This window comes from Haliaeetus albicilla, chromosome 25, assembly GCF_947461875.1.
Source record: "Haliaeetus albicilla chromosome 25, bHalAlb1.1, whole genome shotgun sequence".
In the NCBI taxonomy this organism is placed as follows: Eukaryota; Metazoa; Chordata; class Aves; order Accipitriformes; family Accipitridae; genus Haliaeetus; species Haliaeetus albicilla.
The window spans coordinates 21,898,564-21,920,449 of record NC_091507.1 but is presented as its reverse complement, the minus strand read 5'-3'; the positions used below and the strand labels follow the sequence as shown (position 1 = coordinate 21,920,449).

Below are 21,886 nucleotides of genomic sequence, written 5' to 3'. Positions count from 1 at the left end.
TGGTCTAGGAATCTGCAAGAGAACAGCTTCTTTAGAAAACCAGTTCCATGAATGGCTTGATCCTTTTTTAAATACGTGGGTCACAAAATGAACATTTGCAAGTTTTGAAGCTCACGCTGTTATAGATGGTGGAATTGGCTGAGACAGCTGTTGAAACACAAATAATGAGAATGCTTATTGGTAGGCAGCTTCCATCTCTGCTAATTTTTACTTGGCACTTTAAATCTCCACAAACCACAATGGTGAATCTTTCTTTCCAAAGGCGCATAGTCATTTTACATCATGATGTATCATAACAAACTGTACAGTGTCTTTAGATGTGGCTCTGCTGGGTTATGTCCCTGAGCCTGAGAGGTTCCCTTCCAGGGTAACAGACCCACCAGCTCCGCACAGTTTCCTCTGCCATCCAGAATGCTAATGTCCAGCTTAATCACTTTTGGTTTGAGGTTACCTGCTTGGACAGTGGTACTGCAAATACAGTGTACTGAGTCTGCCTGGAATGGGGTTAATTTTCTTCGTAGCAGCCCGTGTGGTGTAGTGTTTTTGATCTGTGACTAAAACAGTGTTAATAACACACTAGTGTTTTAGCTATTGCTGAAAAGTGCTTGCACAGCAGTCAAGGCTTTCTCTGTTTCTCACTCTGCCCTCCAGCAAGTAGGCTGGGGGTGGGCGAGAGGCTGAGAGTGGACACAGCCAGGACAGCTGACCTCAGTTGACCAGAGGGATATTCTGTGCCATACAATGTCATGCTCAGCAATAAAACTGGGGGGGAGTAGTCTTTCCAAAGTAGCTGTTGCTTGGAGACTTGGCTGGGCATCAGTTTGCTTATGGGAGGTGGTGATGGTTGCTGTTGTATCGCTTGGGGTTTTTTTCTTCACTTAGTAAACTGTCACTATCTCACTTTTGCTCTTCCAGTTCTCTCCCCTAACCTCTGGGGAGGGAATGAGTGAGAGGCTAGTGGGTGCTTAGCTGCTGTCCAGGGTCAGCCCACCACATATAGATAAAATGTACTTAGAGAAATTAAGAGGGAAAATTGGTTATTGGCTCTATACTTTTGTTTTGTTTTGCTTTTAACTCAGTTGTAGGTTTTAGGTCTTGTAAAGGATAGTAATCATACTGTTACTTACCTCAGGTAGTTTACAGAATAAGATTTCTTGTCTAATTAGAAGTTTATTCATAATTTTATAATCTTTTATATCTTCTAATACACAAACTTTACATTGACTTAGTGTTCTGTGTATTTTTGTGTCTACATGTTTTAAATATATCCATATGTATCTCTGTGTTCCTGTTTATTTCCTGGATAATCAGAGCACGCTTAATTGGAAGCTGTTTGCTCACTATAATATATACTTTCTATAAAATACATCTCAAATAAGCTATTCTCACTTAGGCTTTTTTAAATATGTATGTGTGGTATATATACATCTGTACACAGAGAGAATTATATGTCCTTGTGATGTACATTTAAAAAAATTGAAATATTTGGACATATATACATACAAATATGCAAATTAGCAGTGCTGCTAAACCGCTTGCATGTTTCCTTTACAGATTTGTTGGTCGAATAAATGTTTACCATGATAGGAATGAGCCTACTGCAAGGTAAGGAAAAAACGGAGTTTCTACACATTTAAACATTTTTAGAGTTGACTACGTATCAGTAATGAGAATTAGCTTTGTTTCATCAACATTGTGCTTCCTTGTCTTATGGATAAAATATTTTTCTCTTATGAAATTAGTCTGTAAACTTCTATATCATAAATATTTCATATTTTAATCAGTTAACTTCTCTTATGTCTTTATTCAACTTCAGTTTTTATTTTTTATGTATTGTATTTAGTTTCTAAATGATGTTGATAGGATTTTGACAGTACTTGTACAATACTGCCACATTAGCATGGGGTCTTGGTAGTGCACCAAACAATATGAATTTTTTATCACTTGTGTGTTTCTCTTGTTTTTCTTCTTAGAAATTGAAGAGTTTGAACATGCCAAATATCATGTTTAGTTTCACTAAGGGGATTTGTACATTTGTCTAAAACGTCCACAATGTTGCCTTCCTGAGCACAGGCAGCATTCAGGGAAAGGCATTTTGTATGTGGTGTAGGGGTCGGCGATCTGTTACCCTGGGTCTGGCGCCTAGAAGGGTCCGTCTCCTGTGCCACTAAGTTTCATCCTGAAGTGAGTGCAGTGCATTCTGCTCAAGGAGCAGTCTGTAGCCCAGGATGTTCCTTGTCCAGCAAATGGAGAAGAAAATTGAAGCAGTACGAAAGAGGCATGAGTCTTCCTGTCTTTTCTGCCTAGGATCTTCTGTCTACCAGCAAGGGAGAGACTTGCTGTACCTGATTTTGTTCAGGTCCTTGCCACAAAAAGGCAAAGCAGTAGGAGGGAAAGAATTCTCACTTGGGTGATACCCTAGACCCCAGCATGTGGGAAGTGACTCCATTCTGGCTAAGTGCCTTCCTAACCTCGATGTGTCTGTAGATACATAATTTTATATCTCGGTAAGCAAAGAGGAGGGGAAATCCGGCTGCTGAGCGTGTCATTGTCATAGCTCCCTCAGGAAACACCTGTATAACTGCACTGCAAAGCAGTGCAAAAATCTCTGTCACCATCCAGAGTGACCATCTCTCAGCAGTCCTGGTCTGTATTCTTCCTGGGGTCCCTCAGGGAAGAGGGTCAGGCAGAGCATTGGGTTCTAGTGACAGCTGCCTACTTCCAGGGAGGAGGCATCCTTTCCTGAGGATCCTACTGTCTTTTCCAAATTGAGTGATGTATCATGTAATAGTTGATTGCTACAGTCTGCTGTGAAGACAGTCTTTTTTGCTTCTTTCACTTTAAAGATTCGTTTGACTAATAAAGTCAGTTGGAAATGGGCTTGGGTGGGAGAGGAAAGGAAAATAAGCAGAAAATACCTTTTCAGTCTCAACAGCAATAGATTGATCTGTGTATAACACTGTGAACGAGAAGAAAATCTGTATCATTAAGACTTGTATGCCTTGGACAGCACTGTCGGAGCAATTGGTATTTTTTACTATATTGGGGTATGATGTCCTATAACCCAAATAATTCATATAGCATCACTCCATTGGTTTAAATGGAACTAGTTTCAAGTTTTACATCAAGAGTTACGGTCCTGGGGTTTTTGTTCGTTTAGGGTTTCCTTATTTTGGGGGGGGGGGGGGTGTCATACCACAAGAACACTTTGAATAACATTCAAAAATACTGAACTTAATTCTTGTTTCTTTTCCATTGCTGTATAGGTAGTCTGACAATTCTGCATGCTGTCTGTCTATACAGTAGTCCTTGATTTTGCGCTCACATGATGATTTGTATTACACATCACACTCCAAAATATTATTATAAACTGCATGGGGATCCTTACATTAATTCCCCTACTCCTCAGTAAATTATTTTACCTATATTCATCTTTATGCTTTGAAATGTACACAGCAAGTATCAAACAATACCTTGTATGCCACTTAAAATGAAAGATCGTATTGTTCTTAGTAAGTAATTCTACTATGCAAGGCCATATAGTTTATATAAGCCTAAAAAAGACTTGAATCAGTATTTTTAAAAATAAGCATCTTACAATTGGGATGATGAATCTTTATTTAGGTACCCACATATGTGATTTTTAGATGCATTTGGTTTAAGACTTGAATTGTGAAATTATGAGCTTACTTTTAGGCATCTCTCTCTATTTTTTTAATTTTCACTTAAAAGCTTTAAATACTGCCTAGTAATTTTGGTACACAAAATAAAAATATTTGACTAAAATTAATTTCCTCTTTTACGTGGCTTCCACTAAGGTCTGCCGTTTCTCCCTAATATTTTTTATATTTTGTAATGCTTATCTTTTGCAGGCCATTAGGATCCGAAAATCTGCTTCTTAGAGGAGCCACTTTAAAGAATACAGAAAAAATCTTTGGTAAGTATTTCTATTGATTATTTAAATGGACTCCGAAGTAATAAGCAAATGTCAAACAGGGTTACAACCCTACAGTTACTACTGAGCATATGATTTCTATTGAATAACTAGATTTACAACTTTTTAATAAGGTTTACTGTTGCTATAAGTGCGGTAATGTAACTATTAATGATGTACACCAACTACAGAGATTTTTGGGAGAGGGAATTTTTAGTTTAGTCTTCAAAGATGAAGTGAAGATGACTCAACTTCTTCATGTAAATACATGGCTTTTGAACAAGCACTGTGTATTAATGTTGTTGTCCCAAAGGAGTTAATGAGCCTGTTGAAAAATTTTAAATCTGTCTTGCTCACTTGTCAAAACAAACAAACAAACAAATCATACCCCAACCAGATATAAATATGGGTCATAAAAAAAAAAAAAATTTAAAAAAAATCCACTTAAACAGTTCCTGATCAAAATGAGACTTTTTGCTAGCCAGTGTATTTTGTTTGTATGAATTGTTTTCGTTCCATGGAAAATTTTGAATATGTTAGCAGAAATAGGAAGCACAAACTAAGATATGGTTTTTTTAGAAATTCTTCAAGAAAGCCTAGTGGGAGTTGTAGTTCCATTGTAACAAGCCACTCTTTGCTGGTGACAAAAGGGACAAGGATCCAAGTCATCTTCTATCATACACAACTTCTGCACTCCCAAGAAAGAAGATCATAGATAGCTATGAACTACTGAGCCTAAAATACCAAAATCTTGCAACTTTTTCTTCAAAAAGGGTGTCAAAAGTATTTATTAATTTAAACTTGTTCTCTTTGCTTTTAATTGTAATCTAAAATAGATGAACTAATATAATTAGCTTGTAGTAAGTATTTCTGTAAACTTCAGAGGATGGTTTTAGTATTTCAGTTAAATTGTGTATCGGGCAGAGATATTCCTAATATGAGTGGTTTTTTCTAGTCTGCCTAACACATACAGTGTTTGCCATTACCCCAGCACAATGCATATCCTAAAGTATTTTATTCTAGCAATGTACAGGTGTGCTGGTTTGATAACTGCTTTAAATCCATCTTCTTGTTTACACCTTCTTTTTGTTGTTTTATTTAATCTTCTGAAGTTTAGTCTCTCAATCTGTGTTATCAACAGGAAATTGTTAATATCAAAAGATCACTCTTTTCATGAATTATTAAATTTTCCCGAAGCAAGCAAAATCAATGACTGCCTTTTCTTCTTGGATGTATCCTGCAATTTAGCCCTATCCAGATTTGCTTTCTCAATGTATGACTTAGATTCTAAAATTAAAGCCAAAAGAAGAACTTAAAATGCAAGGAGATTTATTCAAAACCCAGCCTTGGTTTGGCTTTGATACATAGCAACATGTTAGTAATTGGGAACTGTGAGTCTGGAATGGGATGTAAATCCTGCTTAAAATTTCCCTCTAAGAACCAAGATATTAAAGCCATTTCTAGCTTCTGAGTATCATCGAAATCTTTGTTCTTTTTCTTCAGACTACACAGAATTAAAGAAAATACAGATTATAATAATCTGGTGAATTGTGCTTTCATTAAGTTATTGTACCGTGCAATCTTTAGTAAAATAAGTTGTCTAATTTCAGGTGTTGCTATCTACACTGGCATGGAGACTAAGATGGCATTAAATTACCAGGCAAAATCACAGAAGCGATCTGCTGTAGAAAAGTAAAATTTCTAATATTTTTTTGGGGGGTGGAAAACTGCATGTTTGAATGGTGAATAAAAGTGGATTATTTTTTGGTTTTGTTTTTTTAAGAAAAGTATGTTTCATTGATTTAAATTTAAAAAGATGTATTTTTGTGTATCATTTTTTACTTATAAGACGAGTCATATAACGCCATATAAATGAGATTCTCAATATTGAATTATTATTAAATGTTTAAAAAAGTGCCGCGTTAATGTAATGCTTACCTTTTGAAAATATGATGTGTTTTGTTGTTCCGGAACACTTTTCTTTCACTGGTCTGTGTACACCTACTGACAGTTTTCCATGATTATGTGCTTCAATTTTCTAACTTCCCTTTTCACTGCAAGTAAGTCTTGGATTCAGTAAAAAAATTATTATTTTGATGCACTTCACTTTGGATCAACTGCAGTAACACAAGGCCTGTCTAGGGCAGGTTTTCCATGATGTAGCCAAAATTGAAAGTTCTGTATAGGCATATATATTGGGAAAGGAAGACACTGCTGTCCTCAAGGGATGAGCTGACATTGGTTGCTTACTTTTTTTAAAATAGAGAGGATTATTTTCTAGTCCTCTGCTATCTGAAATCGTCAGCTCTGAGTAAGTTGTCCAACCTTGTGGAAAAAAAAAGAAAAGTCATTGATTAAGGCAAGATGTACTGACCAGCTGACAGCCCTTCTCTTACACAGTGTCTGAGCAATGATGATGTGTCTCTCTCTGTTGTTATTGATGTATACCCCATGGCTTTTAGTTCATGCCCATCATTAATGAAAATATAATTTTCAATGTGGAGTGTTCTTGCTCTTTCTTTTTTTTAGATCTGTCTAGAAGGAGTTAAACCATTACAGCTACATCGCAAAATGTTCTCGATAGATTTATATTTCTGTAGTACTTATGTAAGTGTTTTTATATTGGTTCAGGGAAATGGCATAAAAAGTTCTTCAGATACAAGCCTAGTTATTCTGTTATGATTCTATCTATGCTATTGTTTTCATTAATATCCTAGGTTTGGTAATATGTCACACACATTTTGGAAACAATTATAGCAGTTAACATTTGAAATAGAAAATGGTCCTCGATAATATTTTTCTTCATTGGGAGAACACTGTAGAGAAGTTATTTTACATCATAGTATTGTTAGACTTGCAGCAAACGTTAGGCTGAAGCAGAAGTCTAACGTTTTTTAATAAACTCTGTAGTTTATATGCTAATGGAATTTTAATTTTGCCTTTTTTTTCTTCTTAGATCAATGAATGTATTCCTTATTGTATACCTCTGTATTCTCATCAGTAAAGCACTAATAAATACTGTCCTGAAGTATGTCTGGCAGAGTGAACCATTTCGTGATGAGCCGTGGTATAATCAGAAAACAGAGCCAGAAAGGAAAAGAAATCTGGTATGCAAATAAAATAACAAAAAAGTTTCACTAAACTCTTGATTTATAAGAATCCTACTGAAAAGCATATACAGCCTGCTTGCTTACCAGTCATAAGTTGTTGCTTTTTTTGTTAACAGTGGTGGCAATATATTTATAGAAAGCTTGTATATTAAATTTTTGCACTTAAGTTGTATGTGTGAATGTAACTGAGGAGAAAATGTCTGATTTAGTATAAAAAGCCTCATGAAAGTGTTTTGGAGTTTCCTGTCATTGATGCGGATTACTAAAGAACTGACCTCTTGCAGAGAAATATAGGACTGAAAAGAGTCTCACAACTATTGGCAATCATATAACAGACATGTTCAAAATAATCTGCTGTCAGAATCTCTGTAAAAATACCCCTCAAAAGCTTAGTTTCACATAGCCCTGTAACTCTGTCATGAGCACTAGAGACCGGCAACAGAGTTGCCGGTGTCCCATGTTGTTATGGGAGCAAGGACATAGTCCAGAATGGACACCCAGATCGTCCAAAGTAATGAACTGAACCCAGCACTACAGAAACCATAATATTATTTCACTAAATCCTTCCAATCAGACTAGGGGAGAACTTCTTTCTTTATCCTAAATGCACAATGAGTACACGCTAGCCAGGCATGTTTACAGGTTTCTCGTTACCGCCAGTAACACTCTCTCAACCTGCTCAGCAGGTTGACTGTACCTCCAACCAGACTCCACCAGTCAAAAAATGGAGCCGGGTTATGTGTACACATTCTGCTTGTATTGAGAGAAGAAAGGGGAACCTTTATTAATGAAATACTGTCTGAAAGTTATGTAATTTGGTAATCCTTGAATGAGTTACTGTAGTTTTATGGTATTCTGGTAATTTATGAATGTACATTTTATGGTATTCTGTGTTCTCATACAGGTGTTTACCATTCATATGGAAGCACTCTCATTAATTGCTCTAGAACTTTACAACAATGATGTGTAACTTTATTCTACACTTGTATGTCTGTAAAGAAAAATACTAAGTTAAAACAAAAAAGCTTTTTTCTTCATGCCAAATTAGTTGTGATGTTATAAATCATGAAGGTATACATCCTGTGCTGAACTGTGAGCTGTGAAAGGTGTTGCTTACTGTTTGAAAGTTATTAGAAAAAACCAAACTTGCCAATGTATGTAGTCATCTTTTGGTTTTTGATGGTACGTGAAAAATCAGTATTTTCTTCTTGTTTCTTTGGCAGTTTCTTCGAGCTTTTACAGACTTCCTTGCATTCATGGTTCTTTTCAACTACATTATTCCTGTATCCATGTATGTCACTGTGGAAATGCAAAAATTTCTTGGTTCTTATTTCCTTACATGGGATGAGGAAATGTTTGATGAGGACACGGGTGAAGGACCACTGGTGAATACTTCTGACCTCAATGAAGAGTTGGGACAGGTAAATTTCATCAAATGATAAGTATTTCAACTGTTTCTACCGTAATTTTTTAATTTTAAAATTGTCACTTCAAATCTTTTGTTTTGCAACTAGTGTGCATTTTCTTTAGTGCTGATTAATTTTAAAAATAAGATTTGAGGTCTTCGATTTTCAGAATAAAAAATTCTGATTTCTCAGCCAGTCAGTGGAAATCAATTCATATTACTGTATTAGTAAAGGATAAATGCTTTAAGAAGTTAATGATTTCTCTCCATTGACTATAGAGGGACGTTATATAAGCATCTGATTTCCTTAGAGTAAAAGTCAGATGGAAAAAAACCCTTTTTTGTCTGGCTAGACTGACACCAAATCTCCAGATACATGTTTCATGCAGTAAAATGATTGACTGTCACTCTCATTTTCCAGAAGAAATTCTATCTTTAGTATTCTGTGTTAAGAAAATTGTCACCTTGACACAGATAAGCATGAATATTTTTTGAGAAAATATTATAATCTCTATGAATTAAAAACATTTTCATAGGTTTTCAAATAAATAAATAAGATGCTGTATTTCCTTGGTTTTGTGCAGCCAAACTAGTAATTAAGCTTTTCGGGGGACATATCTATTTCGATAAAAGGTGGTACCAAATATTTTATTATTATGGGAGACAGTCGGCACTGTCTCCCATGACATCTTCGTAGAGAAACAGATGGATTACGGGCTGGATGAGCAGTGAGGTGGATTGAAAACTGGCTGAACATCCAGGCTTAGAGGGTGTTGGTCAGCAGCACGAAGTCTCGTTGGAGGCCAGTAACTAGTGGTGTACACCAGGGGTCGATACTGGGTCCAGTCCTGATCGTTAGTGATCTGGATGACGAGGCAGGGTGTACCCTGGGGCCACCCAGCTGGAAAGTGGCTTGGCAGAAAAGGACATGGGGGTCCTGCCGGACACCAAGTTGAACGTGAGGCAGCAACGTGCCCTTACGGCAAAGGCGGCGAATGGTGTGTCTGCACGAGCAGAGTGTTGCCGGCATGTCAAGGGAGATGATCCTTCTCTACTCTGCACCGGTGAGGCCACACCTGGAGTACTGTGTCCAGTTCTGGGCTCCCCAGTACAAGAGACATGGGCATTCTGGAGGGAGGTCAGTGAAGGGCCACAAAGATGGCGAAGGGACTGGAGCATCTCTCATGTGAGGACAGGCTGAGAGAGCTGGGACTGTCCGGCCTGGAGAAGGGCAGGTTCAGGGAGGATCTTATCAATGTATATAACTACCTGAAGGGAGGGTGCAAAGAGGATGGAGCCAGGCTTTTTTTGGGGGTGTCCAGTAGCAGGACCAGAGCCAACGGGCACAGCCTGAAACAGGAGGGTCCGTCTGAACATCAGAAAGCACTATTTTACTGTCACGGTGACCGAGCTGCCCAGGCAGACTGTGGAGTCCCCATCCTTAGAGATAACCAAAACCTGTCTGGACGTGGTCCTGGGCAACCAGTTCTTGGTGGCCCTGCTTGAGCAGGGTGGGGGGACAAGATGACCTCCAGAGGTGCCCTCCAACCTAAACCGTTCTGTGATTCTGCTATGAAAAATAACTTACTGCTACTAAATTTGTGTCGTCCCTAGAATGGGACCCTCATAAGTACTTGGCATTACTAGTATCAATCCAATGAACTAAATTTTGCTTCTGCATTTTTTGAAAGATACTATACATTGTATTTCTAATGAAGGCTTTGATTGCAAATCCTGATTTGTGGTTGTAGCAAACACTGTCACACTTTATTCCTTTTTTCATGTAACGGGTATTGATCCCAAAGCAGCACACTGAATGAATAAAAGACCTTTGCTTGATAGCATTTTGTATCTTGTATAAATGTATTACAAAACTGAATGGAGGACTTGAGATGAAAGAAATCAATATAAATCCTGCCCACTTTGAAAAAAGTTGAATACAGGCATTGTGTCCACAGATAACAAACCACTGGAAAATTCGGAAACTTGCCTTTTCAGATTAATGAATATTAGAAAAGTCAGTCTAGGAGGAAAGTTCACATATTTAATAACTTCTCTTATGACTGAGAACAAAAATCTGTTTGTTTGTTTGTTTTTTTAATTTTGTTTGATGCCCTTGATAAACTTTGAAGTTTGTTAAACAATCTGACGAATGCTAAATAATTGCCTTACTTCCAGTGCTTAATTCCTAACCTTACATAATGCTCTCAGTTTATCAAATATATGCATGCAATCTGTATACAATACCTATATCCAATATTCAAAATTGAGCTTGTACCCATCTGGCTGTTCTGGTTTATAGTTCAGGTTTTGGTATTGTTTTTGATGTTGTTATCCTTACATGCTGGGGCTCATTGTAGAAGATAAAATTAATGAAAAAGTCAATATTGAGACAAAAGGAATGTTACCAGGGCAATAACAGTGCCCATGTGTATAACTGTATATGACCATTACTCCAGAATCCTCATTTAAACTAACGTAATTGTAGTGGGGAAATGTGATGATACCCTAAAGACCATTCTGACAGTAACCGATCCAAGTCCAAGCATGTACATTAAATAATGATCCCTGGGAAATGGAATTTGTGTGCATTTTGTTGCCATAAATGTCTGTCTTGCAGCAAGAAAGACATTAAAAACCAAAAAGAAGCTTGAGGGAAGAGTGAAAGTAGGTTAAACACATTATTTTTATGTTTTATGAGGCAAAAGACAGCTTTCCTGATACTCTTGTATGATAAAATTTTTTGGGTCCCACCTTTAGCACGAAAGATGACTCCAAAGAGAAAATTGTTCTCTTCCTTTTCTGAAAGAGCCTGCATAAGAATGTTTAAAGGAAGTTGTAACCCAGTAATAGTCTTAGTTTTGTTAAGAGACCTTGGAAAATCTCTGTTCATATTCCTGCTGTTTTTAATTTGTGCTCATTTGCAGATTGAGTATGTCTTCACAGATAAAACAGGAACGTTAACTGAGAACAACATGGAATTCGTAGAATGTTGCATTGAAGGGCATGTTTATGTACCACATGTTATCTGCAATGGCCAAATTCTCCACGACTGTACGGGCATTGATATGATTGATTCTTCTCCTGGAGGAAGTGGAAAGGTGTGATGACTCCTTCTAGGTTCTTCTTTTTTTACAATGAAACATAAAAAGTGAACTGTGTTGATGAAGGCAATATTAGAAATATCCTTGAACTTCACTAATCAAAGTAGATAACTGCATGAAACGCATCACAACACAGACATTGTCCTTTCCTAGTTTAGAGTAAGATTTAAGGGCTTAATACAAAGTTTCCCAACCTACTGCAGCTGTAAAACTGAATTAAATAAACTCCCCAAAATACAGAACTTTTTCTGGTTAATAGCTGAAGAAACGTAATAGCTCGTTTCCATTTAACATTAGCTACAGTAGGGAAGACAAGGCAGGAAACTCCTCAAGGGGGAAAATGAGTGCTCAGTGCAAACACTTACTTAGTCATCACTGAGTGAAGATGCAGCCAGAGAATGGTTTATGATCAAATTAAATTACTTTTAAATGTGACTTAATATAGCCACATCTGAAATGTGCTACACGCAGCATGTATGTGCTGTGGCTTTCTTGCTGTGTGAAGCAAAGTTGAAAGTTAAGGAGACTTCACATGTCAACTGATGAGCGGGGTGTAAATGGGCAGGATAATCATGGCCAAAGGACAATATATTTAAGTACATCAATACAATCTCCTACTTTGACCATACCAAGCCATCTGAAACTTTATAGAAGTTCTTGGCTCCAGCTGCCACAGTGTCCATGCTCCTTTTATTTTACATAGCTCTGAGAGGTGTTCAAGCTGCGTGAGTAATTGAAATCTGTAAAGCCTGTTAACACTTGTGCTCCAGGTGCTGTGTCCCTCTTTAGGGACTCAGAACTCCTAAAATTGTACCTCGACTAGTATTTAATACAGGTTGTTCAAGTTTAAGCAAAAGTAAAGGAAAAAAAAAACCTTTAGCCACATCTAGGCATTCAGAAGAGGCAAAAGATGCACACTTTTTTGGGGCGTCAGCAGCGTGACTTGCATGGCAATGCTAGTAGCACTGGCAGCTGTTGAGCAGTTGTGTGGTTACCACTGGGAAAGACTGGGCTCCCCCTAAAGGGCAGGTGACCTGTGACACTGCCTTTATCTCATCGTAAATGGTAGTAATCAGTGACATGGAAAACTTTTCTTTCGGAAGGTTAGCAAAGAAATACTTAAGTGATCACACATAATGACAACCATTCCTTTTATTTTTTAGGAGAGAGAGGAACTATTTTTCCGAGCTCTTTGTCTTTGCCACACTGTTCAGGTAAAAGATGATGACAGTGTAGATGGATTGAAGAAAAACCAGCTCTCAAGAAGATCTTGTATATATATTTCATCATCACCTGATGAAGTTGCTTTAGTTGAGGGAATACAGAGGTATGTGTGTAATCAGGTATTACACTTTTTTAATCTAGAGATCTAATCACTGAAGTTCAAAATTGTTTTCAGCACAAAAATCATAATAAGAAACACTAAATCATCTAGAGCTGATGATTTTCTTAACATACAGTCATGATTATTCATATTTATAAATCAAATAAAAACAGTTTGGTTTTTTTGTTGTTTGTTTTTTTTCCAGGAGATAAGCTTAGTCTTAAATCCTTATGATATGCTTAAACTGGATAATTACGTAATTGTTGTATTCATTCTCTTGATGTGTGTTTCATCTTACAGACTTGGTTACACCTATCTAAGGCTGAAGGACAATTTTATGGAGATCTTAAATCGGGAAAATAACTTAGAGAAGTGAGTGGTTAAAAATATAACAAAATAGACTGATGAGGAGTTTTTCCTGATGTGTTTAATAAATCATTCTTTCTCTATACATTAATTTTTAATTCAGAAAAGTCAGAAATGGTACATTTTAGTAGAAAAATAAATGATGTGCTAATATTTGTAAGTTCTATATTTTCACTTAGTCTGTTAGTTTGATAGTATATGCAATATGAAATATTAATATAACAACAAAGATGTGGTGTGGGGTTCATGACCTAATTTAATAGTTCCTAATAATTTTCGGGACTGTGGGTATTTTTCCTTTGTTGTATTGTAAATAATATTTTCTTAACAGAAAACGGTATGTACCCCATTTGTTCTTCACAAATAATCCTTATAATTTACTGGAAGGTAATATCTATAGAATAAATTTTTATACCTGGTTCAAAGAAAATTTAAAACAGGTACTGTTTTTTGTCATTTTCCTTTGACATGTAGAATAAATTTTGTAAACCATAATTTGAGTAAAATTTTCGATAACATTTAAGTAGTACAGCTGTTTAATGGGATCTACATACTTTTGAAAATGTTGCCTTACACTTCTGTAGCTGTGTGCTGGTTAAGGATATTGTATATCTGTGTCTTCCTGCATGTGTGCTCTGCTAACTACACAGGGACTCTTGGACACAAATATAGGAACTCTGCTGTTATTTTTCCCCCTTTTAGGGGAACGTGGAGGATTTTTCCTGAAGGTTACTTCAGACTTTTGTGGCTCAACTCCTAAGAACTGGAGTCAATATAATTTGATGATTTATGAAAACACTATAATTATTTAGGAATTTTTTCAAAAATGCATCACAGTTCGTAGACATAGGCCCGATCCAGCTCCTTGTTAGACTCTGTTGTAAATGAACACTGTGGCCTTGCACAGGTTTGAATCCCAGGCTCAAGGACTTGGAACTGAATGATCTAATTAAATAAGCAGATCTTTTTTACAAGGAAAATATTAACAGAGGTGAACTGAAGAGATTGGGATTAATGATTGGGATGCTTATGTTTGTGCTGGAAAAAGGGGGGCTCTCTTAAATGAAAGAAAATAAGTAAGAGAGTAAATGATAAAAGTATATAAACTGATGAATTACACAGAAACAGTACAACGGGAGCTTGTGTTCATTTTTCCTCCTAGAAAGGAAAGGAACATGGGAGAAAATCAAATCATAAAATCAATGGTAAATATAAAACCAGTAAAAAGAAATGTTTTTTCACTTGAATAACTTGTCAGTTCACACTTGAGCAAGGTTCATGAAATTGGGTGGGCACTTTTGGGAGATAGGAATATTCAAAATTAGAAAAATATTAAATAATGACTTTTGTGTAAACACCTATGCATTTCAAGTTCTAAGGCTATGCCTAGGTATTATAGGTAGGAATTTACTTTGGCAGCAGTACAGTGCTCTACTGCAAGGTTTCTAGTCTTAAGTAAGTTACATTGACTATGCATCCAAAGAAAATTATAAATATCATGCAGACAAATTCTGGTTTAAGTAATTAGGAGCCGAGGGCCTCTGCTATTTATTATTTGTAACCTGCTGTTTCATTCTGTACTAGTTCCATATTCCATAGTACTCAACATAATTTTCCATGTTAGCAGTCATGTTGTAATTGATAGGCTTGAAGTTGTAATAACTAGTTTAGGGATCTGGAAGAGCTGAGTTGTTTAAAAAATATTCTGTTTCTGTTTCAGGTTTGAATTATTAGAGGTTTTGAGTTTTGATTCTGTGAGACGGCGAATGAGTGTAATTGTTAAATCTTCAACAGGTAGGGCTGTCACATTCTGTTTCTTCTTAGATGTTTAAGCATTAATCACAGTCTGTGTGCCTTTCTTTATAAAAAAGGGGACCAGGTACCAGCATGAGTGCAAATGTTATTAAAAAGTTGAAAGAAATCTTTCTGAAGACTTAGTAATTTGGATCTTTTTTTAAAGAAAGATATATTTGGCCATTTTGAATTCCTTATGCTGTCTCTTTTAGGTGATATATTTCTGTTTTGTAAGGGAGCAGATTCTTCCATATTTCCTAGAGTCAAAGAAGGCAAAATTGACCAAATACGATCCAGAGTTGAACGCAACGCAGTGGTAAGATTCCATTTTATTGATCTGTTCATGTGATATCAGTGTCGAAAAAACCCAAGTGTTCTGATCTCCTGCTTCATCTGGTAACAGATTGTCTTCCCAGGCACCGAGTTTATTGTATGCCAAAGTGCACGCAGGCTGTATGGGTAGCAGTCTGTGTTACTCCCTTGTTTGAGCCTGTCCTCCGTCTCATCTTCCAAATGCCAGTTGTGGTGAGATATGGGTGCATGCACAGCTGTATGTTATACCAGAGGTCATCAATTAGCTTTTTAGTATGGCACTGTGGTGGTTTGAATTAACTTTTGAATGAAAGAAGAGTGAAAAACTTCACAAAAATCTCATCCCTGCTTTCAGACCCCAGTCTTAGCAATTGTGATTTGCCGCCTTTGATTGCTTTAAAGCTCTTAAAAGAGAAAATCCATTAGAGCACAGTGTAGCAACAAATGCATTTCTTATGGGGAAACAGTGCAGTGATCATGCTTATATTTTTACGTGCTAAAAATGAGCTATGAACACCCTGATGACCTTTAAAAAAATTCAGAACTTGGTTTTACCTAAAATATAGTATTTGGAGTTGTAAAATACTGAGTTTTGCTGTGTCCAAAAACATGCAGAACCCATTGCAATGGAGTATGACTGCCAGTCTTATAAATAGGATAAAATTTGCTAGCATCCAGTACTCAAACTGAAAACAAAGTATTACAGGTATGTGAAAAAATACCTACAGTGTTATCTGCTTTTGTTTTGAAGGGAAACTTCAAAAGTCTTTGCCAAAGTGCTTTGCTAAGCTTTACTATGTGAAACAGCTGTCTGATAATTACAACTGAAGGAGGCTAGTGAAACCAAAAGGAGTGTTTGCATATCATATCCATCTAATGCCTGTCAAGAGAGAAATCCACACCAACAGCTATTTTTAGATCCTGGACAATTGGAAATAGGGCTGCCTCCTCCATACAGAAGCTTCTGAAAGAAGATACAGGCAGCCACCTGGCACCTACCTTTATCAATAGCAAGAGTCAGGGAGCTTTTAAATAGTTTCCTTCTTGGGTTGGTAATAAGTAACTATACAAAGACCCGTTGGGTTAAAGTTTATGAAGATTAAGTGCCAATTAAATGTATATGTGAGAGGCAATATATTTGAGGTGGCAAAACTTCCCTTCTGTGTTATAACAGCTTTGTCCTGCCTTACACAGTCTACGTACCCTGTTTCTTACTCATCACACAGTCCAAAAGTCTGATCCCGTCAGAAACACCCACAGCTAAATTCTAGTTTTCACTTGACTGAAATGGCACAGTTGGATTTTCACTTTCAACACTCTGTGATATTTTGTCCCTGTCTCTGCTGCAACACAGCATCAAAATCAGACTCTGCAGAGCTACTATTTATATTATTGTTATTTATTCTGACTCATCCTGCCTAATTATACACATGGTGAAGGAAACCTTTACCTTGACTCTCCTTTCCCTGGTAATCTTATACATCCAGTTGGGTTACTGAGCTGTTTCTCTTCTGGAGGATTGAGGTTTGTCCCTCAGGTTGTAGCTGCTTCCAGGGCAGCACAGAATCAAGCTGACCCACATTCTAGTCTATACTGTACTTTGCTAGTCCATACTATACTCACTTCTATAGTGAAGTGGGTAGTGTGACTCTTCACGTTAATAGTAAGATCATTCCAATTTTTCAAATATTCCAGCGTAAACACCAGCAAGAAGTCTAAGAAGAGTTTTCCAAGAGAAATTTTGTTTCTTCTGATTGCATTCTTTAGGAGGGACTGCGAACGTTGTGTGTTGCATATAAAAAGCTCACAGCAGAAGAATATAGCAATGCGCAGAAGCTGCTTCAGAACGCAAAGTTGGCCCTCCAGGACCGGGAAAAGAAACTGGCAGAAGTGTATGAGAAGATAGAAAGAGATTTTATTTTACTTGGTGCTACAGCTGTTGAAGATCGGTTAGTACGTTTCTTATGTTTAGTGAAGTTACCAAAGTAGTTGGAGACTCTCTTGTATCTTTTATTCTGGATTAGAGATTTATTTGAAAAAAACTGTATTTGAATCAATTCCATACCCTTAGCTTACTGAAGTTACACATGGTAACTTTATAATTTAGTAAGCTAGTAACAATAGTTAAGTGTGCAAAAATCAGTATATTCAAGCCATTTACATGCAGTTTATGTAATACCTTATGGAACAAATTGTAGGAAAAAGTTTTGGAGGAAAGAACTACAAAAAGGGTATTGAGTAAATGAAGGAAGAATCTTTAGGTCTTAAAATTCAAAAACTGTCTGTTAAAACTGGGAGGTAACTTTAATAACTCAGCAGTACTTCACTGTTTGATGTCATTAGCTGAAAGCACTGAGAATGTTTTAACTGAAGTACTTGTCTGGGGAATGAAGCATCTTGTCTTTTAGGCTATATAAATGGAAGGTGAGCCTTTGAGCACTTTGAAAGTGTCAAAACTAATTATTTATAATGTACTACTCCCATAAACATTTTTAGATTCACACCTTGAGGAAAATTCTTAGATCTGATAACTTTTATTGAAATTTTTTATCTGGTTATGGAAACCTTTCAGTAAGGACCTCTCAAGCAATCTATCAATGTATGTTGTCAATTGACTTCCACAGACTACAAGAAAAGGCTGCTGACACTATTGAAGCACTCCAGAAAGCTGGAATTAAAGTTTGGGTTCTGACGGGAGACAAAATGGAGACTGCTGCAGCTACTTGCTATGCTTGCAAACTCTTCCGGAGAAATACACAAATACTTGAGCTAACCACAAAGAAAATTGAGGAACAGAGTTTACACGATGTGCTTTTTGACCTAAGCAAAACTGTCCTAAGACACAATGGCAGCTTAACCAGGGATACTTTCTCAGGGTAAGGAAAAAGTTGAATTTTCAAGCCAGGAATGGTCTTCTCTGCATTTCATAAACAGTTAAATGATTGATTGATTACCTTAAGAGCAGCAACATACTATGTTTCAGTTTCTGTTGTTCAAGTGTGAATTACTGTAAGGCAATTAAGTATGTTTGTTCCATATAAGTTTAAATTTTCACAGTCATGGTTCTTTATCTCATTTCTGGTACTGCTTTAGCTGTTAAAAGAAAAAACCACAGCTGACATTGTAGTTCTATATTTTTCCACTGCAAAAATATTTATTCTTGGAAAAATGATTGTCAAGCAAAATACTGTTTCTAATTTTCAAAAAGAAAACAGATATGATATATTCCTGTAATCAGAGTTAGTACGTGATGTGACTTTCTTGATAAGACTAAGGCCACAGAGAGCAACTATATATGGCCCTTTTTCTAGGGAAGATTGTGCTACATTTACAGACAGGTGACAGGCAACAGTGTACCACCAAATCTTCTGGTGTGTGTAAAAATACTTAAAGTACCCTAAATTATGAAGAAATCATTGACTTCTGTGTATTTGCAATATGCATAGAAGGATAGGTATCACATGTACAGAAGTGAAACATAACATGGAATAAGATAGAAAATGGCATTAAAAAGCAAAAAACTGGTAAAATGTATATTATGCTTCATACGGGTAGTAAATTAGGCTACTTATTTGAAGCTTCATAGCTGGTACACATTACTTGCTCTTTTTTCCACTGTAAAAACCCAAGGATTGGATTCTAAATATCTTTGTCATCTTAAGATGTTAAAAAAGTTACTAGTCTTCTGGACATAATGGTGCATATTTGATTTGTTTTTCTTTTTAATATGGAACCAGCTAGCAAGTACATTTTATATGCTTTTATAATAAGTTTGCAGTACAGGAACAACAAGCTAACAAGCATTTGTCATATTATTTTAGCAGAGAGTTTCTATAATTTTTAGCCTTACAGCTTGAAACTCTGGGCCAGAGCATTTTTTGTAGCTCTTCTTACACTCTAAGCCCCATTGGTCTAATCAAGAACACTTGTATATTCAGTTAAATAAATCATATTTCTCTGTTCTCTGTACCACATTTAGCTTAAGTCCCACAGGTCTTACAGGGTATGTTTAAACATGTTTCTTTAACTTTTTGTGCAATGCCAATTTTCTAGACATTGAGACTCATTAGAATTTTTTGTCTTTGGCTCCAGAGTTGGAGAATGTGCTAAGATAGTAATAGCAGTATTCTGCCTGGATGTTCAAATTCAGGCTGAAAATCTTTCACTATAATATGTCAAACATGCAGTACATTGCCTGAACGTTGTACATTTTTGGTTGATATCATTGTATACTAATGGTGTTGCCCTATTTGTGCCAATGGTAACAAAGTGCTGAAAATATCTGTGAACTAAATACTAAATATGGTTTACGGTACTTTATTTGTCAAATATAGCTTGTGTTCTAATAGTGAAGATGGAGGGAAGTGCTTAAAATACATTAATATTAGTAAATACCATGTTTTCCTCACAACCATGGGTCCTGGTGAAACCATGTTTGTTGAAAACCCACGCCCAGTAGTATAACCTTGAAACACTGAAACTAAAGCACAAATAAACCGCAACGTATGTTTAACCAACACTCACTGCTGAGCTGGAGCCTGAGGCTGCTGTGTAATTCAGGCAAATAAATGCAAGGGTGCTCTGAAATAACTAGTTTGGATGCCACGGCAAACCGCTCTTGCAGCGCGGACCATCTTCCCCCATGGCTCGCCATGTGTTACTCTGGTAAAGTGTGCTTCATGTGACCACGGTTACACTTCTAGCAATGCCCAGATTATTACAGGATACCCATCATAGATTAATATATAAAACAATATATTGTAATATTATAGATAACACATATAATTATTATATTTTAATATTATAATTACAGGTATGCCTGTATTGGACTTAGCCGCCACGCTAAATGCAAAGTATACATACTGTAAATGTAGACAGTAGCCTTATCTCTCTGGGCCAACAAGTCTCTTTTAGGCATTTCCTTCAAAGCATGATTTACTTCTTTACATGTAGACCCTTGGAAAAAAAAGATTATTTTCCTCATCGAAGTACATTTCAGAGTACCAAAGGCTTTTCCCTGTAACTTTTTTCCTCTATATTATGGGATGTGCCACAAAATTAACTTTATTCCTGCAACACAGTTTACCTCACTGCAGTTCTTGGAGCCCTTTCAAACCACACTGAAAGGTCATTAATTATACACTCATACTCACTGGTGAAGTCATTGAGGTATCAGATTTCTGTCTTAGAAATGGTGAAGCACTGAATATTTTTAACATAATCTAAAATTTCAAAATGTCATAAATAGCAGTCCTATACAAGGAATTTCCTTTAGAAGTATATTAATTTTGCAGTATTCCATACTCATCATCTTTTCATTAATTAATTCTCACAAAAGAACTATTGCCAGATTTAAAGTATGTCTGAGAATTTTACAGTGACTCTTAGTTTATATTTTATCCCTGAACAGACTTTCAACTGATATGCAAGATTATGGTTTAATTATTGATGGAGCAGCATTATCATTAATAATGAAACCAAGACAAGATGGGAGCTCTGCTAACTACAGAGAGCTCTTTCTTGAAATTTGCAGGAACTGCAGTGCAGTGTTATGCTGTCGAATGGCACCTCTGCAAAAAGCACAGGTTTGTATTTCATTTCATAATTGCTTGTTAGCTGTGCACATATGTAAATATTGAAAGTTAATACTCTGTATGACTATCATAATAACTTAAAATGTTACCATTCACTTTTGTATCTTTGTATCCACTAAAATGTAAAAAGCAAAAAAAAAAAGGGAGAGGGGAGAATTTCTACTGGCAAGCAATTTAGATAATGGTATGCTGAAATGGCACCCAGCTGTGCACCTGAATTTGATTTATGTATATATTGTGCAAATTTTATGGTTGGTACATACTGATAAATGAATATATTTAATGAACTGAACTAATTGCTTCCTTTTTAACCTAACAAGCTTTGAATAGTCTACTATCTGTTGATCCTACAAGAACCTGCATTATTTATTACTGTAGAGTGATATTTCTTCTCTATTTTTAACGCAAGTGGGAAGCCAAGAAAGAAGAATCCAGACAGAAAAATGTGTGCATTATCATGTTTAAGTACTTCTTGACTGTTTTATACTAGTTTGTATCAAGTAAAAACATATCCTTTCATTACTGAAACATCTAAATATAGCTGAGGAACTTTTCAAGAAAACAAACATTGGAACATACACTTCTTTTTTCCTTTCAAACTGTCATGTCTTTTCCTCAGTGCTCAGGTACAGCATATGTAGCCCTTATTAATTTTAACAAATGTATTTAGCCAGCGGTTTTAACTGTCTGGAAGTTTTTAGTTACAGCTGACTTGGTACCAAATTTACAGAGGTGTTCATTTATAATGGACAGATTTGAAGTCAAATTTTTGGACAGTTTCTATGGCACTAGTGTTTAAACCTATACAGAGTCCTATTATCTTAAATAGTATGAAAAAAATTCAGCACAGTTAAGAAAGCAGAATCTTTCAGTCTTTAGTTTCAGGATTTCTTTGAAATTGTACTCTTTGTCTCTGGAACCCTTTTAATTTATTAATGCACTT

At 36.2% G+C, this 21,886-nt stretch overlaps 1 protein-coding gene across 8 annotated transcripts in view; it reads left to right on the top strand.

Annotated features, from left to right (window-relative positions):
- The window catches only part of ATP11A (ATPase phospholipid transporting 11A), a 130,782-nt gene that overhangs the window by 83,036 nt on the left and 25,860 nt on the right, over nt 1–21,886 (top strand). For all 8 annotated transcript variants that reach the window (XR_011322124.1, XM_069770245.1, XM_069770244.1 and 5 more), the window contains exons 8-20: nt 1,555–1,605; nt 3,873–3,937; nt 5,545–5,626; nt 6,891–7,041; nt 8,268–8,465; nt 11,377–11,550; nt 12,717–12,880; nt 13,178–13,249; nt 14,964–15,037; nt 15,250–15,353; nt 17,117–17,298; nt 17,974–18,225; nt 20,760–20,934. Coding sequence is in view for 7 of the 8 variants with exons in the window: in XM_069770245.1 (XP_069626346.1) it covers nt 1,555–1,605; nt 3,873–3,937; nt 5,545–5,626; nt 6,891–7,041; nt 8,268–8,465; nt 11,377–11,550; nt 12,717–12,880; nt 13,178–13,249; nt 14,964–15,037; nt 15,250–15,353; nt 17,117–17,298; nt 17,974–18,225; nt 20,760–20,934 (1,744 nt within the window). In the remaining variant the exon portion in view is untranslated. The remainder of the gene's footprint in view (nt 1–1,554; nt 1,606–3,872; nt 3,938–5,544; nt 5,627–6,890; nt 7,042–8,267; nt 8,466–11,376; nt 11,551–12,716; nt 12,881–13,177; nt 13,250–14,963; nt 15,038–15,249; nt 15,354–17,116; nt 17,299–17,973; nt 18,226–20,759; nt 20,935–21,886) is intronic.